The sequence below is a fragment of the Sminthopsis crassicaudata genome, chromosome 4 (genome assembly GCF_048593235.1).
Source record: "Sminthopsis crassicaudata isolate SCR6 chromosome 4, ASM4859323v1, whole genome shotgun sequence".
Classification (NCBI taxonomy): domain Eukaryota; kingdom Metazoa; phylum Chordata; class Mammalia; order Dasyuromorphia; family Dasyuridae; genus Sminthopsis; species Sminthopsis crassicaudata.
Window position 1 is genome coordinate 377,791,627 of NC_133620.1, and position 20,803 is coordinate 377,812,429.

Sequence of the window (20,803 nt, forward strand, 5' to 3'; positions counted from 1 at the left end):
CTAGGTTTTGGGGATATCATTCTCTCTTCTCTCATCTATATTGATCTCTCCTTCTCAGCCTTCTTTACTAGATCCTCATCTAGATTATGTTCTCCAACCAGAGATGTCCCCAAGCATTCGGTCCTAGACACTCTTCTCCCTCCATACTACTTCACTTGGGGCAGGGCGGAGCTCAGCTGCCACGAATTTAATTATGATGACCTTTTTCAAATCTATTTATTTTCCTCAATCCCTCAGCTAGTCTAGAGTCTCACATCTTCAACTATCTATTAGACATCTAGAACTGGATGTCCTATAGACGTCTTAAGCTCAACATGTCCATAACTCAATTCATCATCTTCCCCTCCTCATCCAAAGCCTTTTCCTTTCAAACTTCTCTATTCCAGTCATAAACACCAGCCTTCCAAACCCCTCAGACTCACAGCCTAAGTGTTACTTATCCTTAACTGCTCACTATTTCTCACTTCTCCCATCCCACCAACTGCTGTCAAGCCCTATTGATCTCAATATTACTAAAGCATCCATACCCACACACTTAATAAACACCAGTACTCCCTATCATCCCCGGGATCAAATGCAAAATCCTGTGTTTGGCATTCAATGCCTTTCATAACTTAGATTCCTTCTACCTTTCCAGTCTTCTTAAACCTTTCTCCCAACACATACTCTTTGATTCAGTGACATGAGTCTCCAATACTGTCCCCAAAACAAAACATTTCACACCTGGAATGTTTTTTCTTCTCATTTCTGGCTTCTGATTTCTCTGGCTTCCTTCAACTCCCAATTAAAACTCCACCTTCTATAGAAAACTTTTCTCAACTCCTCTTAATTTCAGGACTTTTCCCTCTGTTAATTATTTCCTATTTATCCTGTCCATGGCTGGTTTGGTGTATATTTGCTTGCATGTTTCCTCCTCCTTCCCCATTAGATTGTGAGTTTTTCGATGGTAGGGGCAGTTTTTTTGTCTTTTTTTGTGTCCCCAGTGCTATGCCTGCCACATAGTAAATATTTCACAAATATTTATTAACTGACTTAATAAATAGCTTTTAAATAAATACTCATCTCCCTGTCAGATGATTGTCTATTAGAAGATTCACACCTGAACCTTAGGTCACCTCTCCAGAGGGCATTCCTTATTGCCTCCCTTGATCATTGGATTGTAGATTTAGAGCTTTAAAGTCATCAGGTCCAACCTTCTCATTTTGCATATGATTCATAGAGAAATTAAGTGATTTTTCCAGTCACTTAACAAATTAGTAACTGAGACAAGATTATAAGCCAGGCCCTCCTCATTTCAAGAACAGTCTTCTACCCACTCCGCAGCTCTTGTTACCTCCCTTACATAAGGTGCTATATAGCTGCCTTCGTTGCTTAGATTCACACAACTCCTGGCCAGATTATTTCTGCTACACAAAGCTTCAGGAATCCAAGCAAAAAAAAAAAAAAAAAAAGAGACAACATTCTGATTCCAATCCCATCTGAGTTTTTAGACCTCTGTCTTTTCTTTTTTTAAAATATCTTACTGGCTCTTTGCTCATCGTCATCCCTGTTTTAAAAGCATCACCTAAGGGGCAGCTAAGTGATGCAGTGGAGAGAGCATGAGCCCTGAAGTCAGGAAGACCTGAGTTCAAATCTGGTCTTAAACATTCAACACTTCCAAGCTGTATGACCCTGGGCAAGTCACTTAACTCCTATTGCCTCAGGGAAAAAAGTATCACTTAAATAGCTTCTCACCCTACCATTACTCTTGGCTTAGCCTGGCCCCAACACTACCTTCTTTTACCCTTAGTGTAACATTAAATCCAGGTTGAATTTTTGAAAAGGTATTTTACCATTACTTAAAAGAAATAAACTAAAGGTTAAAAAACATATACATATCAAGTAAAGAATTATTGTGCTTTAGATAGAAAACTGTATCATACATGTATACTGTAAATGATTTCTTGTTTCACTAGTGTGGATACTCTTTTTATCCATAGAGATAACAAACCCTCGGTATCTTAATATAGATGGTTTTGTAAACTGCTCTGAATTTTTAAAAATCATGCTCTAGTAGTCAGTTTTCTGATGATATACTTCTCCAAACTAAGCTAGCTTAAATGTTAGAAAAGTGTCCAACCTTGTACTTGCAGTTTCTCAGATTGGTTGCACTTGCCAGTATTTCAACTTCATTAGCACACCCTCCAAAAGCCCCAAATCATAGATGTAGAACTAGCAGACTTTAGAGACTATCTGATTAAACCCTTTGAAGACAATCTGTTTTGAGGTTTCTTAGTTAATATGTGGCAAAACCAGGAACTTAAACCTGATACCTATTTCTGCAAATCTAGAACATTTTCAATTATGATTGAAATAGGATTTAAGGGCAGGTAGGTGGGTAAAGTACCAGGCCTAGAATCAATAAAAATTCAAATCCAACCGCAGATACTTCTTAGAGGTGTGACCCCAAGCAAGTCACTTAATTCTGTTTGCCTCAGTTTCCTTACCTGTAAAACGAGCTAAAGAAGGAACCAACAAACCACTCCAGTATCTTCGCCAAGAAAATCCCCAAGGGGGGGGGCAGCTAGGTGGCGCAGTGGATAGAGTACCAGCCCTGAATTCAGGAGGACCCCAGTTCAAATCTGGTCTCAGACACTAAACACTTCCTAACTGTATGACCCTGGGCAAGTCACTTAACCCCAGCCTCAGGAAAAAAAAAAAAAAAAAAAAGAAAGAAAGAAAGAAAGAAAAAAAGAAAATCCCAAATAGGATTCACAAAGGGTCAGACATAAATGAAATGACAGAACAACAACAATAAGGACTAAATGAAAGAGGAATCCCTTATCCGGTCAGTAATGGTAAGGATAAATAGACCCTTCTTCTTCCATCTAAATTAACTTCTGGCTTAGTCACCAATTGACCTACCACTACATTCATCTTTGGGGAAAATTCTGGATGTCCCTTCCCTAGCTGTGCCTCAACCAATCTCCCCAAACCCTCCTCTCATGACAAGCTGATGGACTCCTGACCCCTTTCAACCCCTATTATTAACCTCCAACTTCCAAACCCAGGGGTTGGGGGCAGGGCATCAATCTGCCACATTTGCAAAGTTCTACCCAGATTGATTTCAGTAGAGCTCATATTTCTCTCCCCAGGGAAATATTCACAGGTTTACAATACCACCCCCACAGTAATTTAATTCCCACCTCAGCAAAGGAAAGGGCATTTCTTTACAGCGCTTCAATAAAGTGCCTTTTTTAAGATGAACTAAATTATTTATGTGTTCTTTGGTATATTTCTTCTCTTTTGCATGTTGTGTGTATATACAGATTTATGTGTGTATGTAAATGTGTATACATGTATTTCTAGTCTCCCTCTAATAATTTTAAGATCCAGAAAGGCAGAGTCTATGCCTCCTATTTCTTTAGTGTTTCCTTCCAAAAACTAATATAGTGCTCAGAATTGTAGGCATTCTATACTTAAACATGGATTATATTCAAATCCCCGCTCTGTTATTAACAAACTATAACCTTGGACAAAACATTGGGATTCCCTGGGACTCAGTCTCCTCAATTGTAAAATGAATAGGGAAGCACTAGCTGTTCTCTAAGATCTCTAGCTCTAAATCTTATAGGCTTATGCTCCTAAATTATGAGAATATTATTCTTTGTTTCCCTAACTCCTGCCTCCCCTCTACATCAGCCTCTAATACCTCGTCACAGCCCATGTCTAGTTAGGCTCCAACTAGATATGACTCATTGCTCTAAAGCTCTTGAGCAATTTGAACTGTGTGAAAGCAGCCTTCTGAAAACCTCAGGTTGAATGTACCTTTAGGCAGTCAAGTGATACAGTGGATAGAGCATGGAAGACCTGTGTTCAAATCTAACCTCAGAGGAGCAGCTAAATGGCTTCAGAATATAGAGGACCAGCCCTCTTATCAGGGAGAGCTGAGTTCAAATGTGGTCTCAGATACTTAATACTTAACTAGCTATATGGCAGACCAATTGCCTTGCACGTTTTTTTAATTTAAAAAATTAAAAATAATTCCAAATCTAACCTTAGATGTTTTCTAGCTGTGTGACCCTGAGCAATTCATTTAATTTCTCTCTGCTCTAGTTTTCTCATCTGTGAAATGGGGATAATAATCATAGAACCTACTTTACATGTTATGAGGATCAAATGAGATCATTTAAATCGCCTTACTTAGTCCACTGCTTAGCATGTAGTAGGTGCTATATAAATGTTAGTTATTATTACATAAGCCTCTGAGCCTGAGGTTTAAAAGGATGGGCTGAGGTGGCAACTCCAGCAAGAAATACCAGGTTGAGCTCCTTTTCCTTTCCTTCTCCTCTCCACCCTCACCCCAGGTGTGTCTAACCTTGACAGCCAAGCGAATGGCCCGGAAGAATTGTCTGGTCAAGAACCTTGAGGCTGTAGAGACCCTGGGCTCCACCTCCACCATCTGCTCAGACAAGACGGGCACCCTGACCCAGAACCGGATGACTGTGGCCCACATGTGGTTTGACAAGACTATATCTGAGGCTGACACCACTGAGGACCAGTCTGGTGACTGGGAACATTTGTGGGGAAGGGGAAGGGAGGAGGAGGAGAGTGGTTTGAAAGGGAAGGAATGGTAACATTGGGAAAAGAAAAGACCTCTAAAAGGTGGACTTTAAGAAAAGGAATGATGCCCCTGAGAAGCATTTAAATAAGAAACAGAGTATGAAATATTTCTCAAATTTATCCCCTTGCATCCCATACTCACAAATTCCTCTTTTTCTCAGGGAAGACTTTTGACAAGAATTCTGAAACTTGGTCTATTTTGGCTCTAATTGCTGGTCTGTGTAATCGAGCTGAATTTCAAGCAGGTCAAGACAAAATCCCTGTCACTAAGGTATTGGATCCATAGTGAAAGAAGGTATCTCCAAAGTCCTGTCCTCCCAGCCTTCAGTTACTTCTCTCATTATCCAGCAAGTGTATCTCCTTCCCAATCCATCCATCACCTCGTTTCCATGGGTGGATCCTATACCTCCCAGTGACTCTCAGGGATCCTGGTGCCCAAACTCCTGCTCCTGGAGGTGACTCTAGCCCCTTCCCGGCAGAGAACGACAACAGGTGATGCTTCTGAATCAGCTCTACTCAAGTTCGTTGAACAAACTTATGGCTCGGTAGTTGAGATGAGGATGAAGTACACTAAGGTGGCAGAGATTCCCTTCAACTCCACCAACAAGTACCAGGTATGGAGCTATGTGCAAGAATAAAATCAAAGAAAGGGGAGAACAGACAGAAAAAAAAGTTGGGAGATGAGGATTAGACTAGGAGCATAATTGGTTATCAGATAATTCTTATAAATCAGTATCAAGTCAAGTAGCATTTCCTTTCCTCAAAAAGAGAAGAATGAGTAAGTGATTAAAATGACCAGGAGATTAATAGAATGTAATCTCCTTGATAGTAAGGACTATTTCACTTTTGTCTATATAACTCATCTTGCACAGTCTCCTGCATACAATAAGTGCTTAAGATACATCTTTTGACTTGAGTTCTTAGAATTGTAACAACAAAACAACAAAAAAAGTATCAGTATGGTGTAGTGGAAAGAGCTTTGTAGATAGAGTCAGAGGACTTACAGTTAAATGGTAGTTCCATTACTAATATACTTGATAATAATTCCACAGGTCTAAGTAGAACTTCAGAGATATCTTACCCACAAGAACTATTGAAAATTTGGAAGAAATGTAATATTAAAGGAAACTACAAGTAGGAAGAAAAGAATGACAAGGAAAATTAATAGCTTAGAATTCAACACCCTGAAAATTAGAGTGGACCAAACAAAAAGTGATGATTCCATGAGACAAGAAGAAAATATTAAAACAAAATCAAAAGATTAGCATTTGGTCAATTACAAAGGACTATAATGATGTTGAAGCATTTATATTTTAACAGGTTATTGAGATGAACATGTAATTTATTTTTTGTGGATTATCTTTTCTTACTCTATAAATTTTATATTTTACCCCAATTACATGTAAAAACAATTTTAACACTTATCTTTTAAAATTCTGAAGTTTCAAATTTTCTCTCTCTTCTTTCCTCTCCTTCCTTTTCCATCTAAGAAGGTAAGCAAATTTAACATGGACATATTTTTTAAAAAGTTAAAAAAACAATATATTTTTTAAATCAACCAAATATCAAGGTAGAAAGAGTAAAAATCAAAGAAGAGATAATAAAATTGAAAGTTTAAAAATTAAATAAGGGGCAGCTAGTTGAAGTCAGAAAGACTTGAGTTCAAATCTGCTCTCAGACACTTAACACTCCCTGGCTGTGTGAAGTCATGTATCCCAATTGCTTCAGAAAAAAAAAAAATTGATTTAAAATAAAAATAAAATAATTATCTGGCATGATTTTTTAAAAGAAAATCAAATTGTACTAAAAATGTACTAAAATGAGAAAGAAAAATTCACAGCAGCTTAAAATGAAATAAAGAAAATTGTGTAAGTATAGGTCAACATAATTGGTCATTTAAACGAAATGAATTAATATTTTAAAATATGAAATTTTCAAATTAACAGAACTAGAGCATTTAAATCAATTTTCTTAAACTTTTTCCACTTGTGATTCTTTTTCATCCAAGAAATGTTTACATGACTCTGGATATATAGACATATAAAATAGGTATACAAATCAAATATTTACTGATAACAAATCATAATATTGTAACCCCAACATTCAGTTATGAGACCCCATATGGGGTCATGAACCATAGTTTAAGAAGCTGAGATTTAAATAACTAATCAGAAAAAAAAATTAAGCCATACCTAAAACTACTAAAGGAATAGAAAACAAAACAAAGCAAACAAAAATCCAGTGACATATAGATTTACAAGTAAATCCTCAAATATGCAAAAATAATTCTAATATAACATCAATTGTTTATAAAAATAAGAAAAGAAGGGAATCTTCTATATTCTGCGATATAATACAAGTTGGTGACAAATACAGGTAGATGTAGCAGAGTCCAGGACTTGTAATCAGGTTGAGTTCAAATCTTGCCTCACTCAGGTGGCTCACTAACTCTGTCACCCTGGGCAAGTCATCAAACAAGTGAACATAAAATGAGGATAATAATACTACTTACATCACCAAATTATTAGAAAGATCAAATAAAATAATTTTGAAAACTACTTAGTGCATCTTAGTGCTATTACAACTGTTGTTTTACAAATATGGTCTTAATATTTAAAACAAAGAAACAGGAAGATAAAGAAAACTTTAAACCAAGATTCCTAATGAATAGTGTTACAAAAATATTAAACTATTAGCAAAGGGACTAAAACAACATATTTAATATTTTACCTATTATGGCTGGATTTATTCCAGGAATGAAGGAAACCATAAGCATAATAATTTATATTTATAACAAAAAATAACAAAAAGCTTATGATTATGTCAATAGGCAATAAAAAGGCTTTTTACAAAATCTAACATCCATTTTTGTTTACTAAAAAAACATTAGAAAGCACAGATCTTTCCTTAATATAGTAATTATTTATTTAGAACTAAGAGTCAACAACATATATAATAGAGAAAGGGTAGGACTTTTTTCAGTAAGATCAAGAGTTAAGCATAGACATCCATTATCACTATTATTATTTAATATCAAGTAAGTTATATAATAAGACAAGAAAAAGAAATCAAAGAAATAAATGTAGGCAAAGAGGAAACAAAATGACCCCTTTTTAAAGGTGATATAAAGTTTATCCATAGAACCCCAAAAAAAGAGAGTAAATTAAAAATTAATTTGAACAATGATTAACCTTGAAATACTGCAAGATATAAAATAAATCCATTGAAATCAATAGCATTTCAGTATATTACCACCAACAAACTCAGGAAGAAGAAAAAAGGAAAAGAAATTACATTAAAAATATAGAACAACAGAATATATAAAATTACATTAAAAATATAGAATCAACAGAAGATATAAAATATTTTGAGGTTTATCAAGACCCCATGCTAGAACTATAAAAATTCAATTAAAATTCTCTTTAGAAATGTTTGTAGTAGCTTTTTTTGTGATGTCAAAGAATTGGAAAATTAGTAAATGCCTATCAATTGGGGAATGGCTAAATAAGTTATGGTATGTGAAAGTAATGAAATATTATTGTTCTATAAGAAATAATGAGCAGACTGATTTTAGAAAGGTACTGGAAAGATATACATGAACTAATGCTGAGTGAAAAAAGCAAAACCAGGAAAACATTGTATACAGCAACAGCAAGATTATGCAATGATCGACTATGATAGATTTGTTTCTTCTCAGCAGTTCAGTGACCTAAAGCAATCCCAAATAAATTTTGGATGGAAAACTCCATCCACATCCAGAGAGGAGGTTTTGGAGAGTGAATGTAGCTAGACACCTTTTTTCACCTTTTTTTCCTTTCTTCTCATGTTTTTTTCCTTTTCTGATTTTTCTCTCTCAACATGATATATAGATGGAAATATGTAAAAAATGAATATAAAATATAACAAAAAACATTTAAATGTAACTGGGAAAACAATAATATATACTATTTTCACCTTTTGATGTGATTTTTTGTCTCAACATGATTCATATGAAAATATGTAGAAAATAAATGCTACATGTATAACCTCCCCCCAAAAAAAGTTATTTTACATGTAACTGGAAATTTTTAAAAATTTTCTTTAGAAAAATTATGTCAGGCCTAAATAAGTAAAAAAAAAAATACCATTTGTTCCTGGGTAGGCCATGTCAACATAAAAATAACAATGCTACTCAAATCAATTTTATTCAGTGCTGTACCAATCAAATTACCAAGGAATTACTTTTGAGAGCTAAAACAAAAACAAAAACAAAAACCCAGAAAGAAATTGATCTGGAATAACAAAAGGTAAAGAATCTCAAAAAAAAAAAAAGAAAAAGAAAAAGAAAAAAAGAAACTTTTTAAAATAAAAATAAAAGGGGTGTGGATCTCAAATCATATACTACAAAATAACAATGATGACAATAATTTGATACTGGCTTTAAAAGAGCGAAGTTAACTACTGGAACAGATTAAGCATCAGATACTATGCAGAAAAGATAGCCAGGTGGCCAGTGACTTGAGCATGAGAGGCCCTTCCTGAATTTCTAAATTCAAATCTGCCTTAGATGTTTGCCAGCTGTGTTGCCCTAAGCAAGTTTGCCTCAGGTTCCTCAACTGTAAAATGAGCTGGAGAAGGAAACTAACCATAGCCAAGAATTCAGATTATTGAAAATTAGAATGGACTAAACAGAAAGCAAGGATTCCATGAGACAACATGAAAATATTAAAACAAAATCAAAGGAATGATATTTGATCAATTGGAAAGGACTATATAATAATAAAGTTTATATTTTAACAAGTCATTGAATTGCACAAGTACAAGTATACCTTGCTTTATTGTATTTTATTACACTTCACAGATATTATGGGGTCTTAAATTTTGGGTTTTTGTTTTTTTTTACACAAATTAAAGTTTATGGCAACCCTGTGTTGACCAAGACTATCACTGCCATTTTTCCAATGACAAATGCTCACATTGTATCTCTGTCATATTTTGACAGTTCTCACATTTCAGATTTTTTTATTGTTATTATTATTATATCTCTTAGGATGATTTATGATCAGTGATCATTCCTGTAACTGTTGTAATTGTTTTGAGGTACCATGAACTGCACCCAAATAAAATGGCAAACTTAATGTTGTGTGTATTCCAGCTGGCCATTTCCCCATATGTCTCCTTCTTCTTGGGCCTATTTCCTAAGAGACAACAATTTTTTTTCCTTTTTTTTTTATTAAAGCTTTTTTATTTTCAAAACATATGTATAGATAATTTTCAACATTCACCCTTTCAAAACCTTGTATTACACATTTTCCCCTCCCTTCCCCCATCCTCTCCCCTAGCTGGCAAGTAATCCAATATATGTTAAATAAGTATAATTCTTCTATACATATTTCCACAATTAACATGCTGCACAAGAAAAAATCAGATCAAAAAGGGGGAAAATGAGAAAGAAAACAAAATGCAAGCAAACAGTAGCAAAAAAAAAAAAAAAAGTAAAAATGTTATGCTGTAATCTACATTCCAATACCACAATCCTATTTCTGGGTACAGATGGCTCTCTCCATCACAAGACCATTGGAACTGACCTAAATCATCTCATTGTTGAAAAGAGCGACATCCACCAAAACTGATGATCATATAATGTTGCTGTTACAGACACAATAAACTTTAAGTTGGGCCAAATTAATAAACCTGCAATGGTCTCTGTGTGTTCAAGTAAAAGCAAACATCATTCAATGTGTCAGAATTCATCATGATTTTATTTTAAGAAATTGCCAGAGCCACCTCACCTTTAGCAACCACCATCAACACTGAGGGAAGAAAGACCTTCCACCAACAAAAAGATTATGACTAGCTGAAGGTGCAGATGACGATTGGCATTTCTTAGCAATAAAATTTTTAACTGAGACATGTACATTATTTTTTAGGCATAATATAATTGCACACTTCATAGACTATAGTGTAGTGTAAACATAACTTTTAAAACTGGGAAACTGCAAAGTGACTCACATTATTGCAATATTCACTTTACTGAAATTGAATAGAACTGAATCCATAATATCTCTAAATTATGCTTATACTTTAAAATCCAGAAGAACAATGACTTTTTAAAACTTAACCAAACAGCAAGTAGCTAATAATTTTAAATGGTCTATGAGCAGTTAGATGGCATGATAGCGCTTTGGTCCTAGAATCAGAAGGATCTAAGCTCAAATTCAGAATCAGACACTTACTTATATGATTCTGGACAAGTCATTTAACCGCAATTGCCTCCTTACAGAATAAAATACAGTGCTCCAAATTAAAGCAGTTCTGAGATTCTGTCAGTTCCCATAAGACTGGCAAAAAAATGACAATTGAAAGGACTGCATGAATATAACATACTAACATACTGCTGAAGGACTTATGAACTGGTCCAGCCATTCTAGAAAGAAATTTGAAAGTATGCCCAAAGCTACTAAAACTATATATGTCCTTTGCTCCAACATTGCCATTACTAAACCTATTCCCCCCCCCAAAAAAAAAACCCAAGGGAACAGGAAAAGAGCACATGTAAAAAAATTTATAACAACACTTTTGATACTGAAAAAAATAAACTAAGGGTCTGCCCATCAATACAAGGATTGGCTGAACAAATTATGATACAGGAATATAATAGATATTATTGCACCATAAGAAATTACAAAATCAGAAATTTCAGATAAACTTAAGATGATGCAAATGAACTCATTTGAATAATAACTTCATAGAGAATGAAGTGAGCAGAATGAAAAAAAAAACAATCTCTATATAATATCAGGAACATCATAAGGAAAAATCATTTTGAAAGGTTTGAGAATTCTGAATGCAAGGATCAATCACGATTTCAGGAGTCTGAGCTGTGCTACCTTTCTGACAGATAGATACAAAATAAGATATATTTGGGGGCATAGCTAATATCAGTCAGTCATTAGGCATTTATTAAGTATCTACTATATGTCAGGTACTATGTTTTAAATGCTGAGAATACCAAAAAAAGCACCCCCTCTGCAGTGTAGTATAAAAATGTCTTATTTGGAGTCAGAGGACCTATATTTGAATGCCAGCTCAGCTCCTTGCTGTTCAGGGAATCATGGTCAACCCATCACTATTCCCGGAGTTTGTTTCCTCATCTAGCTATCACTGATCTTTAAGGTCCCCTTCTCAAGCCTGAGTATTGATCCAGTCTTGAGGAGAATTTGGAAGGATGGACTAGAAACCCCATTTGTGAGAAAAATAAGGGACAAGGGCACCTCTTCTCCACAGCCCCATCTCTTCCTTCCCTTACACAGCATCTTCTGTCTCCCTAGCTATCGATCCATATTCGAGATGAGACCTCCATGAGATATTTTCTAGTGATGAAGGGAGCTCCGGAACAAATCCTAGAGCGTTGCTCTACTATTCTGGTAAATGGCACAGAGCAAACATTGGATGACAAGACTCAAGAAGCCTTCCAGAATGCCTACATGGAACTGGGAGGACGAGGGGAGCGTGTGCTGGGTGAGAGAAACAGAAAAGGGGAGAAGGTCTGAAGGAGTAGGGTCCCGAGGATAGTGGAGAAGACCATAAAAGCTAGGGAAGAATGTTGGACATAAGGGATTGGGAAAGGGTATAGGATGCTAAAACATAGGGGATTGGGGAAAAGGTACAAGATGCTAAGATATAGGGGATTGGGAAAGGGCATAGGATGCTAAGGCATAGGGATGTAGAAGAGGGGGTATCTGAATTACTTTTTCTTCGTTTTTTCCCTCCAGGATTCTGCTATTTGAACCTCTCTGACCCATATGTTGGGGACTTTAATTTTGATACAGACAATGTCAACTTTCCTATAAAAAATCTCTGTTTTGTGGGGCTTATATCCATGATTGACCCACCCCGGGCTGCTGTACCTGATGCTGTAGGCAAGTGCCGAAGTGCAGGTATAAAGGTAGGATGCCTGGGCTTTGAAACACTAACACACACACACACACACACACACACACACACACACACACACACACACACATGATTTTCCCAATGATTTGTTCCTTGATAGACATACTTTTGTCAAACAAATAAGCTTCCCATAGTTAAAACTTTAGCTTGTTCTTGGGCAATTATTTGGAATAAGACAACAACTCTATACTCAAAAAGATCCATCCACCTCAGGGTAAGAGTTAAAGATAGGACATACACATTGTAATGAAAACATAAAACTATACCAACGTACCAAAAACTTACCAATATTAAAAAAAAAAAAAAAAAAAACCTCAATACACTCAGATGTCATATCCACCAACAATGTCTCTCACTCAACTCATCATCACTTATAATCCTGGGTAACTCTGGTAGGATAATAAGATCGTAAAAATCATAGAATTGCAAAGCTGAAAGGTTGTCTAGTCCAACCTCTAAACAAATCATGCATCCAAGTTATAGCATCCTCAAGAAGTAGTTATTGTACTTTTGCTTAAAGATCCACTGGGGAAGGGGAGTATTGTCTCCACAATCTTAATCATGTTCTGTCTTTCCTACATCTTCAACTTCTTTCTTTCTGCAGGCTCTTTGCTTCCCATATGTCAAGTCAAGTCTTTCTTAACCCTAAAAAATGAAAAACAAACTTCCCTGGACCCTGTCATCTCCTCAGTGATCATCTTATCTCTCCTTTCCTTCCCTCTCAAGGTCCTACAGTGAATAGCATGTACTCCCTTTCTTCGCTTCATTATGTACCCTCAACTTTTTGCAATCAGATTCTGTTTCTACTAATCTCCTAAAAAAAATGCTGTCCCCAGAGTGCTAATAACAAAGTTCAAATAACCACATCTTCTGGTTTTTTTGAGCTGTCATCCTCTTTCATTCTGTAATGAAAAAAAACCTCCAGATTTGAAAGAATTCTAAATAATAGGGGATTCAAATGCAGCCTCTGGTATTTACTGAATTGACCTTGAGCAAGTCACTTATCTATCTGAGCTTCAATTGCCTCATGTCTAAAATGATGATAAATAATAGTTGTACCCTACCACAGTGCCTGAGGTTCAGGTGTGTTTGTGAACCTTGTTCAGTCATTTTTCAGTCACATATGACTCTTCATGACCCTATTTAGGGTTTTCTTGGCAGGATATACTGGAGTGGTTTGCCATTTTCTTCTCTAGCTCATTTGACAGATGAGGAAACTGAGGTAAATGGGGTTAAATCAGGGTCAAGTTTTCCTGATTCCAAGCCCAGTGCTCTCTCCACTGCACCACCTAGTTGCTTATTGTCAACCTTACAGTCACATAAAAGATTTTTATTGACTTCTTAGATTAGATTAGACTAGATGTTAATCACTTTCTCCTTCTTAATACTTTGTCTTCCACTGATACCCTCTCTGATCAATACATAAATCAACCAATCAAAATGAGTTCAGAAGACTCTACCACAAGTCAAACTCAAATAGTCTGTTAAAACATTAGGGATGGAAATGTCTCTGGATTTGCACAGTTCACACTTCCTTTGTGCTACTGCAATTCTGCTTTGCTCATGGAATTCGTGCTGGTATACTATGATGGGTATTTCCATCTCTCCCATGTCATACAATCAAAACTAAAGTTCTCCAAAAAGACCTTGAGAGTGTCCTTGAACTGCTGCTTCTGACCTCAGTGTGAGTGCTTGTCTTTTGAGAGTTCTCTATAAAACAGTCTTTTAGGTAAATGTGTATTTGGCATTTGAGCTGACTGATCAGCCACAGCTAAGGATATTGTATATCCTAATCCCAACATTGATCCTCTTTGAAAATAAAGGACAGTCAACAAATCAGCTAACAAGCATTTACTATATTAAGCACCCTAGGAAGTAGGGCTACAAAGACAAAAAATACAACAATCCTTCCTCTCAATTAACTTATGTTCCATCAGCAGAATCATATATAAATCTATGCAAAATAACATCATTATAAAATTTAACATATATTTCTACCATGTTTAACATAAGAAAGCTTTGGATTAGATCATAGACTGTGTGAAAAGTCATGACGTATAATGAGATGAGAAAGGTGGATTTGCATCAGATTGTGAAGGTCTTTAAAAGTCAAAGAGAGAAATTTACCTTTTATATTAGAGAAGAAAGGTGGTCAGATTTGCCAGAAGAAAAATTGTTTTGATATCTGTATGGAGGACCAATTGGAGTGGGGAGAGGTTTCAGTTAGGAGGCCTTTGCTATAATGTAGGTCAAAGATGATAAAAGTCTGAACTAATGAGGTGGCTGAGTGAGTGACTAGAAAGTGAAAGGGCTGGAGTTGAGAGATATTCTGGAAGTAGATAATGGCAAGATTTAGCAACTAATTGGAAATATATGGTAAGGTGGGAAGATAAGGATGACAATGAGATTGTGAACCTGGATGACTTGAAAGAAAATGATTCAACGATTATGAAGAATAAATTCGGAGAAAGAGAATGAGTTCTGTTTTTGGACAGTTGAGTTTTATGTGACTCTGGAACATCCATTTTGAAATTTCCCAATAGACAGTTGTCAGTATAGTAATGGAGCTCAAAAGCTCACGAGAGACACTGTTGGGGCCAGATATGTGGCTCTCTAAATTTTCTGTCTATAGATGATAATTAAATTCATGAGAGCTGAGTCACCAAAGGAGAGAATAAAGAGAGGTAAGAGGAAAAGAAGGCAAGGATATAGTTTTAAAGATTATCCACAGGTAGAAAAAGTGATATGAATCATGAACCAATAAAGAAAACAGAAGATCAGAAGTGGGAGAATGGAGAGAAATGACATGAAAACCTGGTAAAAAAAAAAACAAACCAGGAGAAGGTGATTAACAATATCCAATATTGTAGAAAAGCCAAGAAGGATAAAGATTAAGGAAAAAACCTTTACATTTGGCAATTTAAAAATTAAGAGAACAGTGAGTGATGACATCAGAAGTCAAAGCAAATGAGAGGAGAAAGGCAATGAGTGTGGACAGCTTTTTCTAGGACTTTAACCCAGAAAGGAAAAAGAAACATGGAACAATAGTTTGTGGGGGCAGTAGGATCTAAAAAAAAAAGTTTTTCTGCTAAGATAGGAAAGCCCATGTTTGAAGGCAGTAGAGAAGGAACCAATAGAAAAAGAAATTGAAGTTTGAGTGGGGAGGGTAGTTGAGTGGTCAGTCTGCTGGAGGAAATGTGGGAGGATTAAAGGCATATATAGAGAGTCAGGGTTAGCCTTGGAATGGAAAGGAGCACTTGATTATTGGAAAACGGAAGAAATGAGGTGTGGGAAATGTCAAAAGGTTTTGAGGTAAAGAAAAGGGGGAAAGATAATAGTATGTGACAAATTGCCTCCATCTTCTCATTAATGAGTAAGGCCCAGAGCTATGCATAAAGTGGGGAGATGGGGAGACAACTAAAGGATAAAAGAAAAAGTTTTGGAACTATCTCTGAAAGAAGTCTGATACATTGCTGCCATGAGTATTCAGTCAAGGTTTAAAGTGCCCTTAGCCAGCTCAACTTGAGTGACTTCCTCCAGCTTTATTAAACTTAAATGATACTGTGTTAATAATTCTCTTCCTGATTCTCTGTCCCTTGTTTCCATGTATCCATTGTCTCTCCTCATTTCTCTTTGTATCCCTTAAATGGGCATTCCCCAAATCCTTTTTCTCTGCTCTCTTAAAATTCTCTTCCATAGGCATAGCAGTCCCTCCCATGTTTTCAGTCCTTACCTCCATGAAATCAGCAAAATTCCCAATTACTATTTCCAACAGTGAGCTCTCTATGACTGAGCTTTACTTCCGTGTTTTGAACTGACAGTTGGGCATAGTTGTATGTTCTCTCAACTCTTCAAACTCAACAAGTAAATTTAACAGTTCTTCAAAAGAATCTTCCACTTCGCCTTTTTTTTTTCTATCTTGATTGACAGCAATCCTAATCTCTAAGGTTAGAAAATCTGATCATCTTTTGACAATTTCTGAAAATGGATACTCCATTTTCTTTTATTCCTGAGGATATTGATTAATTGTTTTATTCAATTTCAAGCAAGGAATTTAAACCAAAAAAATTATGGTTTCTTAGTATCTCTGAAACTTAGTAGAAATGAGACCTATATGCTTACACAAATATGATAACCTTCAATTATTTAAAGACAGCTATACTTCCCTGTCTTAAGTTTCCTCTAATCTAAATTTCCCCAGTTCCTTCCATTGCACATTATCTTGAGAAGAAATTCCCAAAACTGAGCTGCTACCTCTCTCCCTTGAAGATTCTACAACCTAAAAGGCAGGAAAGTAGTGACACAGCTGCCAGATCAATTCATGCTGAGCTGGGTCAAGTATTTCCTCAGATGTGTCTCTTCCCTGGATCCAACTACTGCAGCTATCAGACACATTATCTTTGTTTGGAAGCCAGCTCTCTATCTTTTACAACAATTTAACCACATGAAACACAATCCTAACATGGTTTTTCTATAATTATTGTTAATTATTTCAATCATGTCTGACTTTGTGATTCCATTTATAATTTTCTTGGCAAAGATACTGGAGTGGTTTGCCATTTCCTTCTCTAAGTCATTTTACAGAAGAGGAAACTGAGGCACACAGGACTAAGTGGCTTGTTCAGGCTCACACAAATGCATTTTCACATCTCTTCTCACAGGACAACCTTGCTCATTATAATTACAGCGCATTTAGGGTTTTGTTGTTGTCATTCTATTTATATTATTGTAGTCTTTATGAATGCTGTTTTCTTTATATTGCATAAGTTCATATGAGTCTTCCAAGTTTCTCTGTTTCATTATTTGTATTAATAATTTCTTAAAGTGAATTTCTATTTCATTACCTTTGTAAAACATAGATTGTTCAATGATCTAATCTATTTGGTTTCTATTCTTTGCTACCACAGAAAGTATCTCTAACTTTATCTTTATTCTCCCTGACCTATATGTTTGGCAATGGGATATTTGAATCAAATGGCATAGAGATTTAAATCACTTTTGGAGCATAATTCTAAATTGCTTTCTGAAATGGTCCAATCCATTCCTAGCTTGACCAAGTGTCTTAGTGAGTTGGTCTTTCTGCTCCCTCTCCAACATTATTCCTATCTTTTGTCATCTTTGCCAGTTTGCAAAGTAAAACCTCAAGAGTTGTTTTGATTTGCATTCCTCTTAATATTTAATGGGTGGGAGCAATCCTTTATATGGTTTTTAAAGATTTGGAGTTCTTTTGAGAAGAAAAATTTATTCATACCCTTTGGCTATTTTTCTACAGGAGAATGGCTCTGGATATTATATATTTTATTTGCCAGTCCACTTTTTAAAAACTCCTCTTTTTTTTTGCATTTGGTGTTTCTTATCATCAACATTTAGTAAATCCTGCATGTAGAATTTATGGAAGAATATGGACTAGAATTTCATAGGATGAGAAGACATGTAGCTTGCAATCTACACTCAAGAGTTATGAGATCCTGGTTACACTGAATTATCAAAGTAAAGAAGGTAGTAGAGTTGAATGAGCACAACGAACCTGAATTCCCTCTCCAAGACTTAATAGTTTTGTGACAATAAACAAAGCATATAACCTCTTTTAAACCTCAGTTTTATCTGTAAAATGGAGAAAATAGGTTGTTATGAAAAAAGTACTTTGTAAACTTTGTCATCAAGTATAAAATGAATCATTCTTAGTTATTACTGAGTTTTAACCTTCTGACACCATTTTCACAGGACTTTAGAAAATAAGTTGAGTCATTCTAGGTTACGGCCAGGCAGCCAGGGCCAGAAGCTGAGGCGTGAGTCCATTGGAGGGTTTCCCAAGCCCTGAAACTAACCTGACAAGCTCAGCAGCCTTGGCAGTGGAAATAGTCGGGTCCCAGCATTAGCCTGGACTCATGACCTGAACAGATTTAACCATGTAGTAAACCCAATGGGAATTGTCCATTAGGTGACACAAGTCTCATCAGTATGAATTTTATTCTAATTGTATTCGTGTGTTCATGTCCTGGAAAAATTACACCCCCAGACTAGCCTGATTCTTGTCTCTTTATAACACTGCCCATTCCCATAAGTGGTAGCTAAGATAGAGGTCATCTCATCCAACTCCATTATTTTATACCTTCACTAGAGGTGTGCTCTCTTAATTCCTGTTCAGAAAAGACAAAGTTGTGTATGTCTACAGAACTACATATCCCTACTATAAGATATTTAATATGTATGGGAATGCCTGCCATCTAGGGGAGGGGGTGGAGGGAAGGAGGGGAAAAATTCGGAACAGAAGGGAGTACAAGGGATAATGTTGTAAAAAAAAAAAAAATACCTATGCATATGTACTGTCAAAGAAAATGTAATAATTATAAAAATTAATTAAAAAGAAAAGAAAAGAAAAATCAGCAAACCAAAAAAAAAAAAAAAAAAAGAAAGAAAGAAAGAAAGAAAGAAAGAAAGAAAGAACTACATATCCCTGTATGAAAAGGGATAGGGTTGGGGCAGCTCTGACAATGGTTCTTTAACCTCCCAGGTGATCATGGTAACTGGGGATCACCCTATCACTGCCAAGGCCATCGCCAAAGGTGTTGGAATAATCTCTGAAAACAGTGAGACCGTGGAGGATATTGCTGCCCGGCTACACATCTCTGTCAGCCAGGTGGAGCCCAGGTGAGGCCCTCAGATTTCTAGTTCATGTCCTTCACCCTTTACTCCATCCCAGTCTCCTGGCTATGATTTGCCACTTTTATACATGTTCAGAAACATCATGCAATAGAGAAATGTCTCTCTATTAGGCAATAATGAAAGGGAAACAGGAAGAATTTAAGAATTTAATTTAATTTAATTTAAACTGGATTAGGAAAGGTCATTAGTGTGTTGGGAAACTATCAGATTTCTGAATGGGGGAAAGTGAGGAAACAGAATATGAAGACCTAAGGACTATAAAACCATTTGTGAAGACTTATAGACTATAAAATAAGGGTAATGACTTCAAAAAGTCTCTACTAATACTCAGTCCTACAATCCCATGATGATACATAGGGATAGTTTGGTTAGGGACATTCAAGAGATTGGTTGGACAAAAGCAAAGAACTAAGAGTCTCCCCAGAAAATCCTGCTGGGGAACTGCAGGACCTCCCACCCTGAGAACTCGCCTTAGAGAATCCTTTCCCCCCTAGGGATGCGATAGCCTGTGTGGTACATGGCTCCCAGCTAAAGGACATGTCACAGGATCAGCTTGACGCTATACTCCAAGAACACTCTGAGATTGTCTTTGCCCGAACTTCGCCTCAACAAAAGCTCATCATTGTGGAAGGATGTCAGAGACAGGTGCAGGGAGAAAAGCAAGGGGGCCTTTCAGAGACAGGTGGGATACATGATCTCTGGTCATTTGTAAAGTCATGGAGTCACTGTCCTGGGATATTAAGCACCTGGGTTCTGGTACTAGTTTTGCTGTTAACTAGCTGGGTGACCGTGAGTAAAATATTATATCTCTCTGGGTCTTACCTATAAAATGAGGGGGGCAGTATAGGATAATTTCTCAGGTTTATTCCAGTCCTAATCTCCCGTTATTGTAGATTTGTAATACATAGACAAAGAAGTTGATGCAGAAACTTTGAACCTAGCTCCCTCACACTCACTAAAGCTAATATGGTTCCAACTAAGTTCAAGGCCAAGAATACTAGTGGACTATCCCAGAGAACCAGAGAAAGGGCTGCGCTGTAAGAGACTCCAATCCATCAAGAGTCAAACCCTATCCTACAACAGAGTGAAGAGATCCCTGTAGTCATGATGATTTCTGTGGGACAGTCGAGGTCTTGAGCACTGCATTAGCTCACAGCCGTCATTTATATCTTTCTCCCACTTAGGGCGCCATTGTGGCAGTGACTGGGGATGGAGTAAATGACTCTCCTGCTCTGAAAAAAGCTGACATTGGCATTGCTATGGGAATCGCTGGCTCTGATGTTTCCAAGCAAGCAGCTGACATGATCCTCCTGGATGACAATTTTGCCTCCATTGTCACTGGTGTGGAAGAAGGTGAGGGGTACAAGAGAAGTCATTGGACTTGTGACTTAACTTTTTTATGTTATTATGGCTGAGCTGCCCAAGGTTATTTCTGCCACCCCACTTCTTCATTCCCTTCCAGCAGTCTCCCCAGTCAACCTCTGCCCCAAGTCTGGTTTATAGTAAGGCTAATATAGCATCCAGTATTCCTCTGAGATTCTCCTTCCAATAGCACGAGTCAGAGTGGTCTGGAGCTAATTTTATGGCTCTTTCATGGCTG

The 20,803-nt window shown here is 36.5% G+C and overlaps 1 protein-coding gene and 2 long non-coding RNA genes across 3 annotated transcripts in view; 1 reads left to right on the forward strand and 2 right to left on the reverse strand.

Moving 5' to 3' along the window:
* LOC141539475 (uncharacterized) overlaps positions 1 to 4,832 on the reverse strand; it is a 34,843-nt gene extending 30,011 nt beyond the window's left edge. The window contains exon 1 of the long non-coding RNA XR_012481306.1: positions 4,745 to 4,832. This is a non-coding gene — a long non-coding RNA (uncharacterized LOC141539475). The remainder of the gene's footprint in view (positions 1 to 4,744) is intronic.
* The window catches only part of LOC141539466 (sodium/potassium-transporting ATPase subunit alpha-2-like), a 68,342-nt gene that overhangs the window by 31,985 nt on the left and 15,554 nt on the right, over positions 1 to 20,803 (forward strand). Inside the window, 8 exon segments of the mRNA XM_074262300.1 lie at positions 4,347 to 4,545; positions 4,764 to 4,873; positions 5,082 to 5,216; positions 11,913 to 12,102; positions 12,357 to 12,529; positions 19,052 to 19,188; positions 19,698 to 19,848; positions 20,388 to 20,556. Of these exon segments, the coding sequence (XP_074118401.1) occupies positions 4,347 to 4,545; positions 4,764 to 4,873; positions 5,082 to 5,216; positions 11,913 to 12,102; positions 12,357 to 12,529; positions 19,052 to 19,188; positions 19,698 to 19,848; positions 20,388 to 20,556 (1,264 nt within the window).
* The window catches only part of LOC141539474 (uncharacterized), a 53,802-nt gene continuing 38,099 nt past the window's right edge, over positions 5,101 to 20,803 (reverse strand). Inside the window, exons 2-3 of the long non-coding RNA XR_012481305.1 lie at positions 6,024 to 6,087; positions 5,101 to 5,224 (exon numbers count right to left, since the gene is read on the reverse strand). This is a non-coding gene — a long non-coding RNA (uncharacterized LOC141539474). The remainder of the gene's footprint in view (positions 5,225 to 6,023; positions 6,088 to 20,803) is intronic.